The sequence below is a fragment of the Talaromyces proteolyticus genome (assembly GCF_021365285.1).
Source record: "Talaromyces proteolyticus strain PMI_201 chromosome Unknown BGW36scaffold_4, whole genome shotgun sequence".
Classification (NCBI taxonomy): domain Eukaryota; kingdom Fungi; phylum Ascomycota; class Eurotiomycetes; order Eurotiales; family Trichocomaceae; genus Talaromyces; species Talaromyces proteolyticus.
In genome coordinates, this window is record NW_025764280.1 from 360,323 (window position 1) to 381,919 (window position 21,597).

At 44.5% G+C, this 21,597-nt stretch overlaps 8 protein-coding genes across 8 annotated transcripts; 7 read left to right on the forward strand and 1 right to left on the reverse strand.

Annotated features, from left to right (window-relative positions):
* Positions 1–49: 49 nt before the first annotated feature.
* Positions 50–1,022, forward strand: BGW36DRAFT_292823 (pyrroline-5-carboxylate reductase dimerization-domain-containing protein; the record flags this gene model as incomplete). Its single annotated transcript, XM_046210938.1, has 2 exons — positions 50–92; positions 145–1,022. The coding sequence occupies 2 exons, from the start codon at positions 50–52 to the stop codon at positions 1,020–1,022; spliced, it is 921 nt and encodes a 306-aa protein (XP_046073918.1).
* Positions 1,023–1,051: 29 nt separating this feature from the next.
* Positions 1,052–1,955, reverse strand: BGW36DRAFT_446658 (uncharacterized protein; the record flags this gene model as incomplete). The annotated part of the gene is made up of 2 exons (XM_046221708.1): positions 1,052–1,781; positions 1,828–1,955. The coding sequence occupies 2 exons, from the start codon at positions 1,953–1,955 to the stop codon at positions 1,082–1,084; spliced, it is 828 nt and encodes a 275-aa protein (XP_046073919.1). The 3' UTR covers positions 1,052–1,081.
* A 270-nt stretch (positions 1,956–2,225) lies between these two features.
* On the forward strand, positions 2,226–4,108 carry BGW36DRAFT_292906 (delta-1-pyrroline-5-carboxylate dehydrogenase; the record flags this gene model as incomplete). Its single annotated transcript, XM_046210944.1, has 4 exons — positions 2,226–2,354; positions 2,408–2,880; positions 2,938–3,887; positions 3,936–4,108. 4 exons carry the CDS (start codon positions 2,226–2,228, stop codon positions 4,106–4,108), a joined length of 1,725 nt encoding a protein of 574 aa, XP_046073920.1.
* Positions 4,109–4,330: 222 nt separating this feature from the next.
* BGW36DRAFT_373659 (FAD dependent oxidoreductase) lies at positions 4,331–5,877 on the forward strand. The gene is made up of 2 exons (XM_046215601.1): positions 4,331–4,645; positions 4,698–5,877. The coding sequence occupies exons 1-2, from the start codon at positions 4,439–4,441 to the stop codon at positions 5,784–5,786; spliced, it is 1,296 nt and encodes a 431-aa protein (XP_046073921.1). The 5' UTR covers positions 4,331–4,438; the 3' UTR covers positions 5,787–5,877.
* Positions 5,878–6,677: 800 nt separating this feature from the next.
* Positions 6,678–8,260, forward strand: BGW36DRAFT_356880 (cytochrome P450; the record flags this gene model as incomplete). The annotated part of the gene is made up of 2 exons (XM_046213821.1): positions 6,678–6,805; positions 6,871–8,260. 2 exons carry the CDS (start codon positions 6,678–6,680, stop codon positions 8,258–8,260), a joined length of 1,518 nt encoding a protein of 505 aa, XP_046073922.1.
* Positions 8,261–9,155: 895 nt separating this feature from the next.
* BGW36DRAFT_125003 (lysophospholipase Plb1) lies at positions 9,156–11,339 on the forward strand. The gene is made up of 3 exons (XM_046209317.1): positions 9,156–9,327; positions 9,382–10,021; positions 10,078–11,339. The coding sequence occupies exons 1-3, from the start codon at positions 9,282–9,284 to the stop codon at positions 11,276–11,278; spliced, it is 1,887 nt and encodes a 628-aa protein (XP_046073923.1). The 5' UTR covers positions 9,156–9,281; the 3' UTR covers positions 11,279–11,339.
* Positions 11,340–14,266: 2,927 nt separating this feature from the next.
* On the forward strand, positions 14,267–19,056 carry BGW36DRAFT_373663 (uncharacterized protein). The gene is made up of 2 exons (XM_046215602.1): positions 14,267–17,973; positions 18,027–19,056. The coding sequence occupies exons 1-2, from the start codon at positions 14,483–14,485 to the stop codon at positions 18,574–18,576; spliced, it is 4,041 nt and encodes a 1,346-aa protein (XP_046073924.1). The 5' UTR covers positions 14,267–14,482; the 3' UTR covers positions 18,577–19,056.
* A 530-nt stretch (positions 19,057–19,586) lies between these two features.
* BGW36DRAFT_395357 (ferric reductase NAD binding domain-containing protein) lies at positions 19,587–21,514 on the forward strand (the record flags this gene model as incomplete). The annotated part of the gene is made up of 7 exons (XM_046218033.1): positions 19,587–19,762; positions 19,840–19,945; positions 19,998–20,017; positions 20,074–20,366; positions 20,423–21,007; positions 21,065–21,447; positions 21,500–21,514. 7 exons carry the CDS (start codon positions 19,587–19,589, stop codon positions 21,512–21,514), a joined length of 1,578 nt encoding a protein of 525 aa, XP_046073925.1.
* Positions 21,515–21,597: the final 83 nt, after the last annotated feature.

A 21,597-nucleotide genomic window follows, 5' to 3' on the forward strand; every position in this document is an offset into this window, starting at 1 on the left:
CCTTTTTTTCATATAAACTTTAGAAACTACCAGAAACGGGTTTGCTACCATGGCAGAATTAAAAAATAGCACACTCTGCATCCTAGGCTGCGGTTTGTTCCTATTCTTAACATACACTGAACGCTCAACTAACACCACTCACAGGAAATCTAGGAACCGCACTTCTCAAAGGGATCCTCACTACACCTGAGAATAAAAGTGATGCTGTTCCATTTAGTCGGTATATTGCATGCGTCAAGAGCAAAGCCTCTGAGCAGCGGTTGGCCGCACAGTTCTCTCAATACTCGGAGAAACTAGTGATCTCCATCGGTGACAACGTGAGCGGGGTAAAGGAAGCCGATGTGATAATCCTCGCCCTCGATCCCAGTATTATCGCGACAGCGTTGACACAGAATGGTCTTCGCGATGCCCTAGCTAAAAAGCTCATCATCAGCGTAGCTGCTGGTTGGACGCGGCAGAAGATTGAAACCACAATATACGGCGACAATGGGGAGAGCGCAAGCGAAGCCACTGAAGACCGAGCGTTTGTCATTCGTACTCTGCCAAATATAGCCGCGCTGGTATCGCAGTCACTCACGGCAATCGAGATTGAGCCTGGTCGTAACATACCGGAGACATATCTTCATATGATGGATGCGATTTTCTCTCGGGTAGGCAAGACAGTCCATGTTCCACCGAATTTAATGGACGCTACCACAGCTGTGGCGGGCTCAACACCAGCAATGTTTTCTGTCATTGTAGATGCGATGATCGATGCTGCTGTGGCGGTTGGAGTGCCTAGAGACCTAGCACATGTAATGATTTTTCAGGCGATGCAAGGGACAGCTACGATGCTTCAAAGCGGGATACACCCGGCACTTTTGAAAGACCAGGGAACGTCTCCGGAGGGGTGTACCATTGGTGGACTGATGAAGATGGAAGAGGCTGGAGTACGGGGACATGTCGGTAGGGCATTGCGAGAGGCTGTTACGATTGCGAGGCTTATGGATGGGACGAGGCATGTTAATGATACGAGGGAGTAGATATAGCACATCTCAGGCACTCAATTTATGTACTCTATGAATATATGAAATGATCATCACTACGTACAGCTATGGAAAAACGACCTCAGTCCCATGTTTGTAAGAATTCCGAATCCGAATGCGGGAATAATTCTCACGCAGCGGATGACTGTCGCCGAGGGTAAATATCTCCAGACCACGGAGAACCTGTCAGTCCAGGGTACTGCATACTGACGGTTATACAGATCCAGACCGAGGAGATGGAACGGCGTCGCGGCCAGCTGTGATAAAACCGGCACGGCCATCTGTGTGAGTATAATTTTGGAATAAGGATGAGAGGCTAGGCTGTCAGGGATAACAGACGAGCAGCGATGCGCGAGCTGAAACGACCCGTATATCGTTATTGCATCTCGTACTAGAAATGTAGCTGTGGCGGCTGCTGATCCCGTCCTTCTAGGTACGAGCAGAGTCTTTCGTGCTGGGTCATTGTGGTTTGAGATACCGAAGGCCTGTGCGAATCTAATATCTTTCCACACGCCGAGGGGAACATTAACGAGTAATGTGCATAAGAAGGTAACAGTGCTAGAGATAGAGGGGTGTGTTTCTTTCGTTACAGTTTCAGATCCGTTGGCGACAAAGTATGTAGTGGCATATAATGTAAAGTTATAGCCATAGGGTCGAGAGAAGATAAACCGTTTAGGGCTTTGAAGCGCAGCAAGGGCGTGAGAGCGTAGGCTGTGAGGGAGAGGCTTGTGGTAGGAGGCTTTCTCGACAAGAGCTCTGTCAATTATAAGTAGAATTCAGCGCAAGTAATTCATTCACACACCTGTCAATAATTGTGACTGTGGGAGATACTAAAATTGCAGAGAAGGTTGCTGCAGTCAAGTCTCCTCCTAGCTTCTGCCAGAGAGTATTGCTCCGGTAATCATGCCTCGTAGCTTCTGGATAGTTCATGACTGTTATTCCTCCTACACAAACCAGAATACAGCCAGATTTTGAGCATGATGCATTACCGAACTAAATTGAATCAGCTCATGAGAAGAATTATTTACTTTTGAGAGCAACCTTAACATCGGCTTCGCTACCGTTCATGATGATGATAACCCTAATGCGGGGAAAAGTTGGTTCGGATACGCTCCCGATACATGCAAAATGATAAAGTGCTCCCCCTACAGCTCAAAGACAATCCTGAATCATTTCTCCTCTCACTTAATAGTAGTAATAATGATTTCACGGAGGCTTGTTAGACCAAATTTAACCTCTGCTGGGCGACGGCGTCCTATCCCTTTCGCCCAGGCACGGTCCAAGGCAACTATTCCATTCAGACTCCCAGATGCCAGAAACGAGCCTAACGTGAGTACATATGTGGATATTTTAGAGGTCCAGAAATTGAGCTGACTGAATAGCCTCTCTACATACGAGATTCTCCCGAGCGCCTCAAACTAGAGGCAGCACTAACCGAAATCCGATCTCAGCTGCCCGTCCAGAGCCACATCTACTACAACGGCAAGACACAGCCAGCATCTAAGTCATGGGATCAGCCACTCCCGGCCGAACATGCTACTTCTTTCACGAATTATCCTCTTGCTACGAAGGAGCAGGTCTCGACTGCCATTGAGTCTGCCTTGAAAGCAAAAAAGGACTGGGAGAACACGCCATTTGTAGACCGAGCGTCCATCTTCCTCAAAGCGGCGGAGCTGGTCACGACGAAGTATCGATATGAGCTCATCGCAGCGACAATGCTGGGACAAGGCAAGAATATCTGGCAGGCTGAGATTGATGCCGCAGCGGAGTTGGCGGACTTCTTCCGACTCAACTGCAATTTTGCAGCGGAGTTGTTTGAAAGACAACCCGTTAGGGGAACAGATGGGATGTGGAGGTAAGATACAATTATCTTTGACGACAATCGAAGCAAGGGTGTGTGCTAATGTAGTAGCCGAATGGAATACCGACCATTAGAGGGCTTCGTCTACGCAATTTCACCATTCAACTTCACTGCGTTGGGAGGTAGTTTGCTCTCCGGTCCTGCATTGATGGGTAACGTCGTCCTGTGGAAGCCTTCGCCGTCAAATATCTACGCCAGCACTATAATCTACAAGATTCTGCTTGAATCTGGTTTACCTCCTGATGTGGTCCAGTTCGTACCAGGCGACGCGGAGGAGGTCACGAATGTGGCTCTGAGCCACCGGGACTTTGCCGGTCTCAACTTCATCGGGTCGTCAGATGTCTTCCGGTCTATATATGCGAAGATCGGGGAGGGCATCGGCAAGAAGACGTATCGTGAGTTCCCACGAGTTGTTGGCGAGACTAGTGGCAAGAATTTCCATCTCATTCACAACTCCGCCGACATCCCCTCCGCTGTTAACCACACTATTCGTGGCGCATTCGAGTATCAAGGTCAGAAATGCTCGGCCACTTCTCGCTTGTACATCCCCGAGTCTCAAGCGGAAGAGTTCCTCGCATTGTTGAAAGCCGGTGTTGAAGACATTACTATCGGCAGCCCAGACAAAAACCTAGACGCCTTCATGGGCCCAGTGATTCATCGCCGATCGTTCGACAAGATTAAGGACATCATCGACGTGAGCAATAAGGATCCGTCCCTTAAACTGCTTGCTGGTGGCACCTATGACGACTCTGTTGGTTTTTTCGTGAATCCAACAGTGTACCAGACGCAATCTCCTAACCATCGATTATTTAACGAAGAGATCTTTGGTCCTGTTTTAGTCGTTTATGTTTATCCTGACGGGGAATGGAGTTCCATATTGAGCAGTGTTGACCAGGCTGGCGGTGGGTTTGCCTTGACAGGTGCTGTTTTTGCCAAGGATCGTAGGGCTATTCGAGAAGCGGAGGATGCTCTTCGCTACTCAGCTGGAAATTTCTACATCAGTAAGTCTCTAGTGAGCTCTCATAAGTTCCGATTCTAATGTGATCCAGATTGCAAAACTACAGCCGCTCTAATCGGCCAGCAGTCTTTCGGTGGTGCTCGTGCCAGCGGCACTAATGACAAAGCTGGCAGCTCTGATATTCTCCGGCGTTTTACGAGTCCGAGGATGATCAAGGAGGAATTCTTTCCTCTAGAGGGTTATAAATACCCTAGTAACCACTAAATCTACATAAAGTCAGATGTGCTGTAAATAATGAGATTCACGATTAAAATACAACTTTGCTTTAATGGTTGCGTAAGACACCCTCAATCAACAAGATCCCCCGAATTAGTCAGTAATCTGTGGCTACTTGATCTATGTATGAGGGGAAGCTCATTATCCCCTCATCGGTTGACCTTCCGATGTTATTGCATGACTTGTTATCATGTGCACAACTCCAGAATCGCTACCGGCAAGGCTCCCGGGCGATTTTATTCTAGATAAATGTGCATACCATTGCCCGTCTATAGTGTATGTCAACATTTTCAACGTTAATTCCAAATTCAACCCACCATGGTCTCCAAAAACACCCCTATCATAATTATTGGAGCCGGCGCATTCGGCCTCTCCACGGCCCTTCATCTCGTCCGGAGCGGATATAGCAACATCACCGTTTTTGAAAAGGATGATCAAATCCCCCCAGTCTACTCGGCCGCCAATGATCTTAATAAAATCGTTCGCGCTGAATACGAGGATCAGTTTTACACCGATTTAGCCATTGTTTGTTCTCATTCCCACAGAACTTCCAATATTTTGCTAATAAATGCTATAGGAAGCAGTTCAAGCTTGGAAAACACCACTCTTTGCCCCGCATTTTCACCAAACCGGTTTCCTGCATTGCGTCTCCGGAAATGCGCCGGATAAAGCAAAAGACACATTGAAGAGATTTCAAGATGCTTCTAATAACCACCCTTATCTCAAACCGCATGTCGTGCCATTGAACGGAAAACATGATATTCGTCAATTGTTCTGGCAGTGTAATGGCCAGGTACCGGGGTGGAAAGGATACATGAATCGGTTTGATGGGTATGCGCATTCAGCAAACGCACTAGCTGCCGTACACAGGGAAACACAAGCTTCTGGCGTAAGATTTTTCCTTGGTGAACATGGAACAATTTCACGTATCGTGTATAAGGACGGAAAGTGTACCGGGGTTAGGACGAAGAGCGGTAAATTCCACGCTGCTGAGCTGGTTATAGTGGCTGCAGGTGCTGCAGCCGCCAAGCTGGTCCCTGAAGTAGGAAGTCAGGTCGTCGCAAAGTCTTGGTCTATTGCACATGTACATCTCACGGACGAGGAGACATCGGCGTTGCGAGGTATTCCTGTCACATACGCCCGGGATCTAGGGTTCTTTTTCGAGCCTGATCCGAAGACAAACCTGCTGAAGTTGTGTCCTATGGGAGGTGGGTATATCAACACTGACACAAAAACAGGGGTATCGCACGCTCCTGAATCTCTAGAGACTAGTGCATTCATGCCGCATGAGGATGAACTCCGAGTGCGTCGACTGCTTGCGCACACGCTGCCGAAGTTGGCGAATAGACCGCTTGTGCGGAAGTCTCTGTGTTGGTTTGCAGATACAAAAGACTCGGACTTTATTATTGATTATGTGCCGAATACTGCATCGTCTGTTGTGTTGCTTTCTGGGGACTCGGGACACGGGTTTAAGATGTTCCCGATTGTAGGTGACTGGGTGAGGGTGTTGCTTGAGGCACCGGATAAGAAGCAGGCTATTGCTAGATGGCGGTGGAAGGAATCTAATGCAAAAGAAGAGAAGGAGAATTGGGGTGGAGATGTGAGCTGGAGGCTAGGAGAGTCGAGGGAATTGAAGGATATTCTTCCGGGGAAGACAAAGCTGTGATTCCTTTATAGCTATCTGAAATTTGCGTGCATCTTATATTATTCATTACATGAACAGCGCATTTGCTCGAAACTAATTTGACTAGTACCCATAAGCATTTCTCTCTATTAGATCTATATAGTACCTGTAAATTCGGGGCTTTGTCGACGGAAGTGTGAAGTATAGCTGCATAAATGCCTAAATAACAATCGGATTTAATTTATAACCCGAAATTGCATCGTTTCCATGCACAATAACTACCAGCATCTATATTTAAAATGTCATCTTTCGTCTTCTTGCACCCCGCACCTCAAGCGCCATCTTTGCCGTAACGCCTGATAGAGGAATCTCGGTTAGATTTTGACCTAGGCCGAGAAGATCAACTGGACAAGGGCTAGACACAGGCTATTTTTGCATCAAGGGCTGATCACCCGACATTTCGGTATCGAGAAACTGAACACTCAGACTCTATTAGATCAAACATTAAATATTCAATGTTGAAAGAACGAACATAAACCAGGAGACAGTATGACCAGACAGGAAGCTATTTTCGCTGCTACTCTTTAAAATAATGAAACTATTCTATAATTATAACCACCAAGCTGAGAAGCGAGGTCGGGATCATAATATACTCCGACGAGGATCGCCCAACCCCGCTTGGCGTCGATCATCGAGTAGTAGTCCAGCTCGTATCGGCGTATGTCTGGAGTATTTTGTATGCTATGGCAACATTGAGCAGTATCGTCCGATGTTTACAAATTTCTTACTCAGATTCTCGAGTTTTCCACCATTAATGATTTTCTTATTTTGACCAGATAAGAGAAGAGTGCAGGCGCTCGTTCGGCTTGCGGCGCTTCTTATATAGTCATAATTAGTTGCCCTAGGACGAGAATGCCTGCAATCTAAATCATCATGCTGGCCCTCATCGTCGCGCTTACGCTCGTCTTCGGCGCCTTGTTCGCGCACATCCTCTACCAGTGCCATCTCCATCCGCTGGCCGCGTATCCCGGTCCATGGCTGGCTCGAGTGACCAATTTCTGGTATGAAAGAAAAACTTGCACTGTAGCTTTTATAATGGCCTGAACTAATGTTAGTTTAATTGCAGGCGATTAGCTACTTTTCTCTCCGGCGATCACCATCTTCGCGAACTTGAATTGCATCGACGCTACGGTCGGATTGTTCGCGTGGGCCCGAATTGGCTGTCATTCTCCAATCTGGCCGACTTTGAAGCTATCTACGGCTTCAATCACCACATCGAGAAAGATGATTTTTACAATTTCGGTCGTGGGAGTAAGGGAACTTCGAGTTTGTTTACGGCGCAGACTACGAGTCAGCATCGCGAGAGAAGGAAGAAAGTTGTTACACCAGCCCTAACGCATGCGAAAGTTGCCGGATATGCGGATGTGGTACACAAGCATGCTGCAGTGTTACTCACTCGGGTGGAGGAGTTGAATCTGCAGTCTACTAGTGAAGGAGACGAGAGGCAGCCAATCAATATAGCGCGAACCCTCCATCGTTATACAATTGATGCCGCACTCGAGATTATCTATGGCCCTGTAGTCTGTCCTGAACCATTAACCGATATGCCAGCGACGGCTGGATTCCCGGAAGCGATTAAAAAAGTAACAAAGATGGCCTGGGCTGCGTCTTTGGTACCTGCCATCGGCCGGCTCATGTCTACTCGGCCTATCATGGCATTGGTCGGCCGCATGGAAGGGATGGGTCAAACAGCCAAAGCAACAGCTGTCCCAGCAGTGGCGTCAATGAGTGCCAAATTGATTTTCAGCCAACGAGAGCTGATCTCAAAGTCGCAGCAGAATAGCATTCTCAAGCACTGGGTTGACCTTCCATCGGAAGATAGTCGAAAGATGGCGCCCCCAGAATTATGGAGCGACACATTCAACCTGGTTCTTGCGGGAACTGGAAGCACCGCTGCAGCTCTCACAGCACTTATATACAGGCTCGGTCTCGGTGCTGGGAAACCATGGCAGGCCAAAATTCATGCAGAGATTGAAGCTGGGGGAGAAGGGTTACCTTCATCCTCGTCGTTTCCGACCTTGTTTGCGGTCATCAAAGAAACTCTCCGGCTCGATGCCCCCTTCCCAACCGCGTTCCCCCGGACAATTAGACCCGGCGCAGAAACTGCGATACCAAATTTACCCACAGCGCTTCCTGCCGGGACAATGGTCTCTGCCAACACATTTGTGCTCGGCCGCTCGCGCACAATCTGGGGAGAAGATGCAGAAGAGTGGAAGCCTCAGCGATGGCTCGGAACGAGTAACGCAGAGGAACAACAAGAGCTTGAAGACCGGTTTGTTGCTTTCAGCAAAGGCTCTCGACAGTGCGTGGGTAAAGACTTGGCCCTCCTGATGGTTGCGAGTGCGGCGAGTGCAGTGATCCGGAAATGGGACTTTAGCAGTGTTGGGCAGCTCAAGGGAGGCAGTTTCCTGGAGATGTCGTATGAAGAATGCTGGATCAGCTTGGATGAGGTTTGAGCTATCGTCTTGGAGATTGATGTTTGAGGCAGTATACAGTCACGTGTAATGAAATGATGAACACTTCCACGTGCTTCCAGAAAAGCGCTGTATCTAGTAAGGCGGCAATGACTCGAAATAGGGCGGCACAAGCCACAAGGATCCGGCCTGTCCTGGCCAGGGGCGGAGTAACAGCCTCACTGGTCTGTTCGTGGTCGGAGCCATGTAACAGTTCTTAGAGGCTATCCTGCAGGTAAGATGCGTGATAGGCCAAGGCGTCTAGTCTAGGACACGAGGAAAAAGAATGTTGGAGCCTAGCGTGCTGACTGACACACATCGGCGAAGCTTCGACTTCAGCTCCATCGTCCACCTTGAGAAATCCATTCGACACTAGCCCTCGGACACCGTATATGGTCTAAGTGTACGGGGTATGCGGGTGCTAGGAATAGTTGCTAACTTCCAATTTCCAATTTCCGGTCTCCAGACCGGGTCCTTCCGATTGGGCAGGCTCGGGGCAGCGGGGTTAGCGAATCGTGGTTAGTGGTTGTGGCGCTGAGTTGATTCAGCTGTGCAGTGCAGTTACTGTACCAAGATGGCCGTATCGAGGACTCCGTCTAACCGCATAGGATGGTACAGTATATGGCAGTAATATGATAATCCCACCGCGAGGGAAGCGAGAGCACAAGGCGGTTGCGTGCGGGATGCTCGGAATGGCCCACAGGCCCACTGGCGTCACGCTCCGCTGGCCTTGCTGTCCTTGGCGTTCTCCCTTTAGGAAATAAGAGTGCATTGCAGCCACCCCAATGGCGTTGCATGGGCGTTCTCCTTGTTATTGTGTCCATGTCTATGCTTATTGCTAGATAGACAGCTGAACAACACTGCAGCGACCCTGCTCCTTCCATAAAGCCCGTCCAACTCGCTGAGTCAGTCCTCTTTGTGCCTTGGTGACTCCGACTCGGCTCTGTCTGTCTGTCTTCTGAGCACAAGCACGAGTGCAAGTCACTTCTTCCTTTGCTCAACCAGCATCTGGCACTCCTCCAAGATGCATTCTCTCAGCTCAATCGTCCTTGTCGCGGGCTTGTTGTCGGGTATGATTCTGTGCACGCGCCAGTCTTTCTCTTCCCACCGCTAATTCTGCCTAGGCACAATAGCTTCATCCGCGCACCCAGACGCCGTCGTCCCGCGAGCATATCCCAATGCCCCAGATGGCTACGCTCCTGAGAACGTCACTTGCCCTGAAAACCGACCGACCATTCGCAGTGCCGCCAAGCTGTCTGCCAACGAGAGCTCATGGCTGCCGCTCCGTCGCAACAATACCGTGCAAGCCATGAAAGATTTCTTCGGGCATGTCAACATTAGCAACTTCGATGCCGCAGGCTACATCAATAAGGTCTCGGGGAGTGCTACCGATCTTCCCAATATCGCCATTGCTGTCTCCGGTGGTGGTTATCGCGCCATGCTGACGGGTGCCGGTGCCGTGAAAGCGTTCGATAGCCGCACGTCCAACAGCACCTCCAGCGGCCAGCTGGGCGGATTGTTGCAGAGTGCGACGTATATTGCTGGTCTGAGTGGTGGTAGTTGGCTGATGGCATCGATATTCGTCAACAACTTTACTACCATTGACGCTTTGCAGGCTGACACTACTGGTCAAGCATGGCAACTGGATCAATCGATCGTCGAGGGACCAAAGGGGATGAGTACTCTGTCGTATTACAATACCATTGCTGATCAAGTCCATGCCAAGTCAAAAGCGGGCTATAACATTACCATCACTGATATCTGGTACGTATCATGACCATCGCTTACATTGTTTCATAAATGCTGACAGACGTCTACAGGGCGCGGATGCTGTCCTTCCAGTTCATCAACGCGACTGATGGTGGTCCCAGTTACACCTGGTCTTCACTTGCTCTAGACCCTAATTTTGTCAAGGGTAACACCCCGATGCCACTGGTGGTTGCCGATCTTCGCAATCCAGGCGAAACAATTATAGGCAGCAATTCGACGATCCTTGAATTCAGCCCGTGGGAATTCGGATCGTGGGATCCAACTGTTTATGCGTTTGCGCCCTTGCAGTATTTGGGTTCGCGGTTCAATGGAGGAGTCATTCCTCAGGGTGTGAGCTGTGTTCGCGGCTTTGATAACGCGGGTTTCACATTTGGCACCTCGTCCTCCTTGTTCAACGAGTTCCTCACCGAGTACAACATTTCCAGCCTGCCCAGCGTTGCCGCCGGCCTCCTTACGGGTCTGGCAAAAGACCTCGGCAAGAATGATGAGGATATTGCGAGCTACATCAATCCATTCTATAATTACACTGCCAACGACGGTATTTTCGCCAATGATAAAAACCTTAACGTCGTTGATGGAGGCCTCGACTTGCAGAACATCCCGCTCTATCCTCTCATCCAACCGGAGCGTAACGTCGACGTCATCTTTGCTGTAGATGCATCGGCTGACACTGACAATCACTGGCCGAACGGAACCAGTCTGGTTAACACCTACGAGCGCAGCCTAAACACTTCCGGCATTGCCAATGGCACTTCTTTCCCCGCCGTCCCAGACCAGAACACCTTTGTTAACCTCGGCCTCAATACCCGTCCTACATTCTTTGGATGCAACAGCTCCAATACCACCCATCCCACGCCTCTTGTCGTCTATCTGCCCAACTACCCCTACATCATGGACTCTAATAAGTCCACCTTCGACCTTCAATACAACACATCTGATCGCGACAACATGATCCTCAATTCGTACGACATGGTGACCATGGCCAACTCCACTCGCGATAAGAACTGGTCTACATGCGTTGGCTGTGCGATGCTCAGCCGCTCTTTCGAGCGGACTAACACCACTGTCCCCGATGTGTGCAATAGCTGCTTCAAGACATACTGCTGGGACGGTACGAGAAACAGCACCACCCCTGTGGCCTACGCGCCGAGCTTTAATTCGACAACTGTGAATGCCGGACTATTGTCATCGCAACCAAGCGCGTCGCTGGTGTTGACGCTGAGTGTCGCAGCGATATTTTTGTCACTCTAGATGGCATGATTAATTGCCACGACAGATGCGATTTTGGTGTGGTGATGTTTTGTATAGTTCTGGAGTTCGATGTATGCAAACTGTACCTATCTACTACTATCTAACGATGCGACGACCACATGTTACACTAGATATGCAGTTTTGAATGAAGAAATATACAACATAACTCGAACAGGTAATAAGTAAGTAATAAGTAATAATCCCGAATTAAACAACAAATGATGATCAGCAAATTTCAAGATGTGGCGCGAACTAGGGAGTGGTATTGTCAGGACCCACTTCTGACATGACAAGATTTTTTGTCAGGTTTGACAAATTTTTGGGGATCTGATGTAGATCCTATTTTATTAATAAATTACTAGAGGTAAGAAGTATTTTTGAGAAAGTATAAAAATTTTTAAATTCTCTATAAAATAACTTTAAACTCGTCTATTCTATATATAAATGCTGAAAATGCGCTAAATTTAATGAAAAAATAGATATTGATTTATTTTTATTATATTTTTAAATGATTTAATCTCTAGATATAGCATTGTAGCGCTATATTAATAGATTATATAGTTAGGATTAGTAAGGCTTCTTCTAGTGAGTTGATAAATTTATTTGAATTATTTAAAATTTAAAATATTTTACTCTAAGTAGTGAGAAGTTTATCTTTTTTAGTTAATTATATAGTTTCTTTTTTATTTTTTAATATTTCTTTTAGTAACTATATATTTAAATAGATAAATATAATTATATTAGTATTATTTATATTTATATAATTTCTAGATAGTGTTAATTGTTGATTTTAAGCTAAAAAAATGTGTTTTGAAGATATAAAGATAATAGTTATATAAAAAATATATAAAGTAAAGTTAACTAACTTAGAGAAAAGTTAATTGATTGATTTTTATATAAATTTATTAAAATTTAAAAGAATAAGATTATTCTTAATTTATTTATATCTTTTAAAATATTTTTAGATTAGATTTATATTATTAATAATTAGTTTAAAAAAATTTATTTATACTAATTTGATATTGAATAAATTATAATATTATTTAATAAAGATTTTTAAAGTAATAGTGCTGTATAATATAAAGAACTTTTTCTTATAAATAAGATATTATTTTTTTATCTTTTATAAAAAGATTTAAATAGTGTACTATTCAATATAAATTTTATATTTAATAATATATTTAATTATATTATTTTAATTCTATATAATCACTTATCTTATTACTAAATAATATTGTCTTTTTGAAGCTATTAAGATGATTTATAATTTAGAATTATTTTAAGAAAATAAGACTAATATATAATGTTATTAATTTAGAAGAAATTATATATTTATAAATTAGCTTTAAAATTTAAAATAATTGACTGATCTTATCTTAAAAATTTATAGAGTATAGAATTGTTTTTATTTTATCTTTGTAATGATTATTTTATATATACTAAATAAATGCTTTTTATTATTTTTAAAGCTTAATAATATGTAATATTGAATGCTTTAATAAATAATTATTAAATTTAATAAAATATATTCTTGTTTATATTTCTATAATTAGATTTGATATAAAATTGTAAACTATAGTGATGTAGTATTGAAATGATTTATAATTATTTGAATATTTTTGAAGATTTAATTAATAATGGATAATATAAGAATATTTTTTATTAGAAATTATAATCTATATAAATTATATTTTAATAAAAAGATATTCTTAGTATTACTTTTTAAAGTTAAAATTATTTATAAAGAGTATATTATATTGTAAATATCAGTTATAATTAAATTAATTTATAAAAAATCATTATTAATAAGATTATAAAGCTATTTAAATTAATAAAAATTAGTAATATATTTTTAAAAAGAATAAATATTTATTTTTTAAATAATTTAATCTATTAAATTCTTTATTATTATAGCTTTATTCTTTATATTATATAAAGCAATAAAATATAAGCGCTTTGAGTCTAATATTAAGATATTTATAATATAGTGTTTTCTATTATTTTTACTCTTATTGATTATAATATTAAGATATTGAGATTTAGTAAGCTTTTAATCAATCTATTTCTATACTGTAGAGTAGTAATTTAGTAAAATAAATTCAATAATTTTGTTGATTTTAGAGATATAATAATCAAAGTTTAATATATTTATAAATTATCTTATTTTTTTAGTTTTAAATATTAAGAAAGGTCTTATTTTAGTAAAAATTGTTATACTAAGTAATTTATTAACTTTTTTATATGGTTTTTTATTTTTTAATACTATGTTTGATAATGTTATTTAAGAAGTAGATTATTAAGATATTTAAGTTTAAAATTTATTAAAAAGTGATTATTTGAATTTATAATAATTAATAAAGTACTTTTTTTAATATAATAAATATTTAATAAAGCTATTATAATGAGTATAAAAACAGTATTTAATCTTTTTTTAATAAATTTAGATTAGTAAGATAGTAAAAGAAATCTATAGATATTAAATATTCTATTTTTTTTTTAGAAATATATGAATTAAAGGATTTTCTTAATAAATTAATATTAATATTAGAAGTGAAGAATCTTATATATTAATTTATTATTTTTTAAAAAAATTTAGAATGTTAGAGAATAATTTATTTAAAAATAATAAATGAATTGATAAATATATATATTTGATATATATAAATTAAGATATTTTTATAGAGTTGTATAGTAACTAATAATAATATAATATTATTGATTAGATTTAGTTTTTAGCTAATAATATCGTTTCTTAAGTTTTACTTGGAATTCACTGTGGAATTTGCGTAAAATTGTTAGATTTTATCTGACAAGACCTTGTCATGTCAGATTTTACAATGACACGCTAGGTTGGTAATTTTACAAAACACTAGCGCGAACACCTGTTCATCACGTGATCGGTTACCCCGGTGACGACGCGATAATAAACGCTACTCCGGAATTGTTATGGCAACACGCCAAGGCCCGACAGCTGAGAGTAAGTTCCATCAACCATTACATATGTACGACAACTAATTACATCTGGAATCAAACACGACAATCGACATTTATATTCGTTTTGCGTCACTTCGAAAACTGAAACCAACCAGCGGCGTGAGGCCGCTTTCGGACTTAACTAGGCTAGCTACGAAATAAACCTTTTACTAGCTATCATACAGTCGAATGTGACAAATATTTCCAGCTTGATAACCCAACTTCAACATCATGGCACGCGCAGCGGTCATCCCTGGCGTGGCCTCAACCGAGCCTCCTCCAGCCCGAGCAACTAGAGGACGAGGCCGCACACCACAATCCGAAGAAACGACGAAAACCGCAGAACCCGCGAAACGGGGACGGAAACCTGGCAAGACGGGGACTGCGGCCGGCAGCAATATAAAGCAGAAGAAGGCAGCTGTATCCAAGAAGGATGTCTTTGAGGATAGCTCGACGGATGATGAAATCCGATTTGATTCTTCCACGAGCAGGCTACCGGCTGCGGCGGCGAAAGTGAGGGCGGCGCGTCCTGTGAGAGCAGCCACGCCGACTGCTATGCACAGTGATCAAGAGCAGAGCGATGATGAGGAGATTGAGGACGATGATGATGAGTTGGCGCAGCTCGAGGTGACAAGGAAAAAGGCCGGCCGGCCAAAGACGAAAGCAGCCGCCACCAAGGCGGAGAAAACGAAGTCGGCTGGTGCTACGGCGACGACGACTAAAGCCACTCGAGGACGGCCAAAGGCAGTTAAAAGCGTCGAGCCTGTAGCAGAACCAGCAACAACTACGACGAGGAAAACAAGGGGTCGACCGGCTGCTGCAAAGCCAGAAGTGGAAAAGAAGATTTATGTTGCGACCGCTTCTACAACTTCGAGTTTCGCAAAGGCCCGTCCAACAGGCGGGCCGGCGATAAGGAAAAAGGTTACATTTGCAGACCTTTCTGGATCTGAAAATGAAGCTTCGGCCGAGGAACAGCAGCCAGCCAACGGCGCTAGAAAGGCAGCGGCCGCTGGGAAGGCTCAGAGTGGCAGTGGTCTGAAAGCTAAGCCACTTCGTAAGACCGCTGGCACGACAGGCCGGGGCCGTCCTCCAAAGTCTCAGTCTGCAGCAAAACCTCTCTCGCCGAAGAAAGCAACGCAACTTACAAAGTCTTCGTCTGCGAGCTCTGGAGATGATGACGAGCTTGCGGGTGAGAAGACAGTCTATTCTTTGGTGGTGCAATCCCCCATTAAGAACCAGGTGCAACACACAGGCCTGAGCTCTCCGGTGAAGAGAATCAACTTCACCGGTGCAACTGCGACTCCTTCCAGAACTGCGTCTAGGGTGGAGAATGACGAGAATTCGCTTCCAGGAGTTCAACCACCTTCGGCCATTCGAGACGCCGCCTTCTTAGGCAGCCCTGCACGTCGACCACCATCACCATCCAAGGAATCAATCAGCCACACCCCACGACGGGGTCATCTCTTCAATACGCAGTTTCAAGCTCCGAGTACAGCCCAACTCGAGGCATCCACCCCAACAAGGTTGTCCCCATTGAAGCTCTCACCGAAGAAGGGACCTAATCTGGGAGTGTCATTTCTCGGCTCTCCAGAAAAGGGCTTATCTACGCCTTTCAATGCTAAGCTCTCCTTGCTTCAAAGTCCCGCGAAAAGAATTCAGTCGCCATTCGTTTTTCAAAAGGTCGGAAAGTCTTCAACACCCAATGAAGATGTCGACATGGATGGTAATGCATCCAACGACTACGAAGCCACCAAATCGAACAGGGAAGTTGAAGAGTTTAGTGACGATGAAATTAGCATGGATACTAAGCTGACTTTATGTGCCGATAATTATGATGATGTCTTCGTTGAGCAGCCTGCTACTACCTTGAATGATCAACAAGACATTGCTGTTGCTGATTATGCAGATGGCCAGGATTCACGCGAGCAAGCGAGTATTGAGACAACAGAATCAAAATCAGAAACTACCGAGGAGTCCAATGAAACACCAGTGGACGATGAAATGGATGCTGATGATGTTGTCATGGATGTTGAGCATGAAGATATTGAAAACAATGAAGGGTCAGGCATCTCCGGTCACATTGACCCTGTGGAGGGTGGCCATATTGATCAACAGGTTGGTCACCAGCAAGACTGCGATGAAATGGAAGACGACGCCGACGCAGTGATCCAGCCGAACCCAGACTCCGATGAACAGGAGGCTGAGCATGAGACTGAAGTTGAAGTATCCGAAGAGACTGAACAAGTTGAGCTTGACGAACATAAATTACATGAAGCACCAATCACCGCTTCAGAATTAGAAACCAATCATCTCGCGAATGAATCTCTGGAGAAATCTGCCACTAGCTCAGTCACGAATGACCGTGCCGAGGATGCTGTGATGTATGGTGAGTACGAAGACGAGGACCAGTCCGTTTCCGAAATCAAAGTACCCGAATCACCCGCAATGTCGCACAACATGTCTACAAATTCCATCCCAGCCTTCAGACCTGATGAAATCGATGAGGTTGCATCCGTTGAGACGACGCGTAACATCTCTGATTTCGTACCTCCAGCAGCACCATCACCACCAGCGAATCCTTCGCAGATACACCCATTGATGTTCTCTTATCGGGACAATCGTGATGATTCAACCTCTGAATATGACCCGAGTCCGATAAAGCGTCGATCTATTTTCTCATATCGCGAGAGTATTCTCCCTCAAACGCCGTCCGCATCTGAAACGCTTCCTTTCAGTCCTCTCGCTGCGCAGTTGAGTCAATGGAAGGCCAGTAGCCCAGAGAAAAATAAGCAACATGGAGACCGCCCTCAAAGTAGTATATTTTCTCCGGTCATACCAAATCAACTAAGAATGAAGTCATCAAAGAACAGATACAGCCAGATTCAAACAATGCGGCACTCTTTAGCTGCCAAGCATTCGTTGGCAAACTCCACTCGCATGGATGATGATGAGACAGACACAGTTGAAAGACAATCAGAGCCGAAGGAGCAGGAGCCAGACCAAGCAACCGAAACCGTTTCTCACACCCAACAGGAGTATGAAAATGACGACTCACGCAAGGCTGCATCGGATAAAGAGATTCCGGTCCAACCTCTTCCAATGTCAATCACCCCAGTCAGGGTTAACCGTGATCCACACCGTACCGTTCACACCGTTTCAAAGGTGCCTCTCAGGCCAGAAGGAGAAATCTCGCCAATTAAGTTTCCTCGCAAACGGGCCAGGGCCAAGTCAATTGATATAGATCTCCCGATAAGAGCATCGCCGCACCGTGTGAAACTGGTTCCTAAGGGGCGTCTTCATCCTTCTTCCCCACGGAAACCCTTGGCCGAACTTGAGTTTGACGGTGAGGATGAACCAAAGCTTGTCGCAACTTACCCGACTTCGACTGTGGTTAGCCCTAAGAAAACCCCCGGCCCAGTCTCAAAGGCTGAAGAACAGGTCTTGCGTGGCGCTGTTGTTTTCGTCGATGTTCACACCACCGAGGGCGAGGATGCTAGCGGCATCTTCGTTGAGCTTCTCACGCAGATGGGTGCAAAATGCGTCAAGTCTTGGTCGTGGAACCCACGAGCCAGTCAATCCCCTGTTGATGGAGTAGAGCCAATTAATAACAGCAAGGTCGGAATCACCCATGTCGTTTATAAGGACGGCGGGGTTCGCACCATGGAGAAGGTTCGCCAGGCAGGCGACCTTGTGAAATGTGTCGGGGTTGGCTGGGTTCTTGAGTAGGCAATATCCTTCCCTTAGCAACCCTAGATTTATGCTAACGATGTTACAGTTGTGAACGAGAGAACAAGTGGCTTGACGAGTCTTGTTACAATGTTGACAGCACCATCATCCCTCGTGGCGGAGCGAAGCGCAGGAAAAGCATGCAGCCCCGAGCTTTGGCAAATGTCAACGGTTCGTTAATGTCCTCGACTTCCAGCAACCGCTACTCTCGCAATTCACCAGAATGGGAGGGCACGATGGAGAATTTCCGACGCATGAGCCCCAACACACCCCCAAGTGCCGGGGAGTCCTTCCTTAGCAGGATTTCCAATGGACCACCCAAAACCCCAACTCCAGATAATTCCGACGGCACATATGAATTCAAGTTCGATTTCTCGGCTATGTCACCCGCAACGCCTTACTTCCTGTCCCAGCCATCGCGTCTTGTCCAGCAAACCTGCCCGCCTAAGCAGATCAACCAGGGACTATTTCCTTCGGCTCCTGGCAGCGAGTCGAAAGACAACAAGATAAGCTCGAGTCTTCGCGCGAAACTCGAGGCAGCCCGACGCAAAAGCTTGGCATTCAAGCCAAGGCTCGAGAGCCCACTATCTCGGTCATAAACAGTGACAGCAATTTTTTTGACTCTTTCTTTTTTATTATATAATTCGCTCGTTACCTAGAATAAGGTGGTTGTCTTGATTTTATGCACCTGTACCTTTTTGGAGTTCTGGATTAGTTTTCGGGTGGTTGTATGAACACACAGGATATGTTATACTTCAAATAATACCCGACTGGCCTGGACTGGACTATCAGGAACACCTCAAGATTGGCTTAGTGTTTTGACATCTCTTTTTTTATTTATTATCTTTGCACATTGGTTCTTTCTGTTTTGTATCCATTAAATCTGATTCTGATACCCCCTTTTTTGTATTCTTTTAAGTGGTTGTGTGTGTTTCGATTGGATATCTGACTCCTCTTCTCTTTTGTTAATGACGTTTTTATGTATTATTCTTATTTATTGAGAATGGATTCAAGTTTATGAATACAAATATGCCATGTATGCAAGCATTGGTCGGTGCTGTATTGACCCACATCCTCGGCATTTGAAAATCTTATCAGATCATCACCTGAAATTGTTGTGCGTCCTAGCCCTCGTCAGCCACACGTCTTGTATAAGCGAAGAAATGAGCAATTTTTTTCGATTGTCTCGCAAATGAGCAGAACCATTACCTCACTAAGCAAATCCCCACGGATCAACAGGCTGTAACCATGGCTAACTCGTCACTATGGAGCGAATATCTCGTGTTTCTCACCGGTGGAGAGGGGCAGATCATCTCATTTTTACCCCCTCCGTGTGCCTTTTATCTGATCACTAGAGCCGTAGTCTCCACCAGCAGGAGAATTTCGCTCGCCAAGATTGCTTCTTGCCCTATCAAACGATGAGCGAAATACTACCCTAGAAACTTTAGTTCGTGCACATTTGCTTCTTTAGGACATACGCCGAGAATCGGGATCAAGATTAGATTAAGAATTATTATCAATCAGTACCTTCTGTGTGTGGAATAAAAGATGCAAAAATTGCTTCACAATTTCCCTGCTATCGGTGACAAAACCGTCTATTTAGGCAGATATGAGTTCAAAACAACTCCGGCAGTCTCAGAATGCATGGAGCAATAAATATTTCGCCATTGCTGTGGGGGCAATCATGGTTATTTTCATTATTGTGCACTGGGTGAATGTTGTATGCATCAAGCTTGGCCCGAGGAAACCTGGTCGAGTACGCCGTCTTCTCTTTCGACTGCCACGGTATGTTGATCGAATTCCCCGTTTTGCTGAGCCCTAATAGTGATATTAGAAAGCGTAATCCGACGGGTTTTCCCTAGTACCGTCTTGGGTTTGGGAATTGATCGCTTCTTGTTATATTTTGTATATTGGATGATCAATCTAACGCTGATCTTGACAAATGTCGACTTGCATACCCTAAATTATGTTCGTGTCTCCAAGTCAAGAGTACAGACTGCAGTCCTAACTTGACCTACAGGTAGCAAAACGACTTGGCTGGTATATACACCCGGTTGTCAATGTGTTTTATTACTAACATGGACATTAAACAATAGGATCTCGGTTGCAAATTTTGTACTTCTTGTTTTTCTCGCTCTTAGAAATACACCCTTGGCCCCGTTAAGTGGATGGTCATACGAGAAATTACGGCCGCTGCATAAGACAGCCGGTTACACCTGCATTACTACAAGTATGCTGCATGCAACTGTGTACTTGAGCGCATGGTCTGAAGCGGGGGAGCTGGGGAATATGGCAGAGATGCAGAATTTTGCTGGTGCCATTGCTGGACTGGCAATGGTGATAATCGGTTTATCTACTATCGGATGGCTTGTCCGGAAATCTTATGAAGGTGACACATTAATCTTTTCCTTTGATAGTAATACTTACAATTAACTTGATATACAGTCTTCTACATGATCCATGTGGTCCTATTCGTTCTCATTCTCATCATGATTGGGATGCATCGTCCCAAAATCTCAACGTCAACGTTGGCCATTATCATATTCACCGCATCCATGTGGTTCTCTGACCGACTATTGCGGCTAGCAAAGCTCTGCTGGTATCTTCCGGGAAACCACGCTGCCGTGACAGCCATGTCAGATGGTGCTCTTCGAGTGAAGCTAAACCGGAGTGTTCATTGCGCCCCAGGCTCTCATGCATTCTTGTGGGTGCCTTCGATCCGCCTCATCGAAACCCACCCGTTCACAATGGTATCAACCAAACCAGCTGAGTTTCTGGTCCGTGTTCAAGACGGATTCACGCATAAGCTTTACGAACTGGCTAAAAAGGAGCCAGGAAAGCTTTTACGATGCTCAGTAGATGCTGGATATGGCCAGTTACCAAACTTTATGGATTTTGAACGAATCGTGCTTGTCTCGGGTGGAAGCGGTGCTAGTTTTACCTTTGCCATTGCCCTTCATGTGATGAAGACATGTGCTGCATCAAATAGTACTAAAACTATTGATTTTATTTGGTCAATTGGTTATTTAGGTGAGCTCTTGCTACCGGTATTTAACCCTAAGACTGCTTAATTAACTCATCTTTTAGAATCGCTCGGCTGGTTCAAAACGGAGCTTGATCAGCTTCAGAGAAATCCAAACGTACACGTTACTATTCATGTCACGCGCGACGATAGCATGATGAATACGTCAGAAACGGCCATGCAGATGGCAGATCTTGAGAAGACCGTCAACGTCGACGTGGAGAAAGCTCCCATACATGGAACTGACCTTGCTACAACTAGTTATTTAGAGATCAAGAAAGGCAGACTAAATATCTCGGCCTATCTTGCTGATTGCATCGACCGTTGCAGTGACGATGATCGCGTGGGCATCGCTGCCTGCGGACCAGCCGAAATGCTCGACACTCTGCGACAAACTTTAGGTGAGGAGAAATATGATAGTAGGCCGTCAATAACTCTGCATACAGAGGTGAGCCTCCCAGACAGTTCTTATTATATATTAAACTAACGGGGAACGACAGGAGTTCAATTGGTAGAATGATTAGTACTCTACTTTATTCACCCACCACTCTTGAATGTACAAGAGACTAAATCTACTAGAGCCGAGGATGCTGTATTT

Bases quoted from the DNA above. Each gene is read 5' to 3' on its own strand.
- BGW36DRAFT_373663 (XM_046215602.1), top strand. From the start codon at position 14,483: ATGGCACGCGCAGCGGTCATCCCTGGCGTGGCCTCAACCGAGCCTCCT. The intron at 17,974-18,026 runs GTAGGCAATATC...ACGATGTTACAG, and splicing joins GGGGTTGGCTGGGTTCTTGA to TTGTGAACGAGAGAACAAGT.
- BGW36DRAFT_373659 (XM_046215601.1), top strand. From the start codon at position 4,439: ATGGTCTCCAAAAACACCCCTATCATAATTATTGGAGCCGGCGCATTC. The intron at 4,646-4,697 runs GTTTGTTCTCAT...TAAATGCTATAG, and splicing joins TTTACACCGATTTAGCCATT to GAAGCAGTTCAAGCTTGGAA.
- BGW36DRAFT_125003 (XM_046209317.1), top strand. From the start codon at position 9,282: ATGCATTCTCTCAGCTCAATCGTCCTTGTCGCGGGCTTGTTGTCGG. The intron at 9,328-9,381 runs GTATGATTCTGT...AATTCTGCCTAG, and splicing joins TGTCGCGGGCTTGTTGTCGG to GCACAATAGCTTCATCCGCG. The intron at 10,022-10,077 runs GTACGTATCATG...AGACGTCTACAG, and splicing joins ATTACCATCACTGATATCTG to GGCGCGGATGCTGTCCTTCC.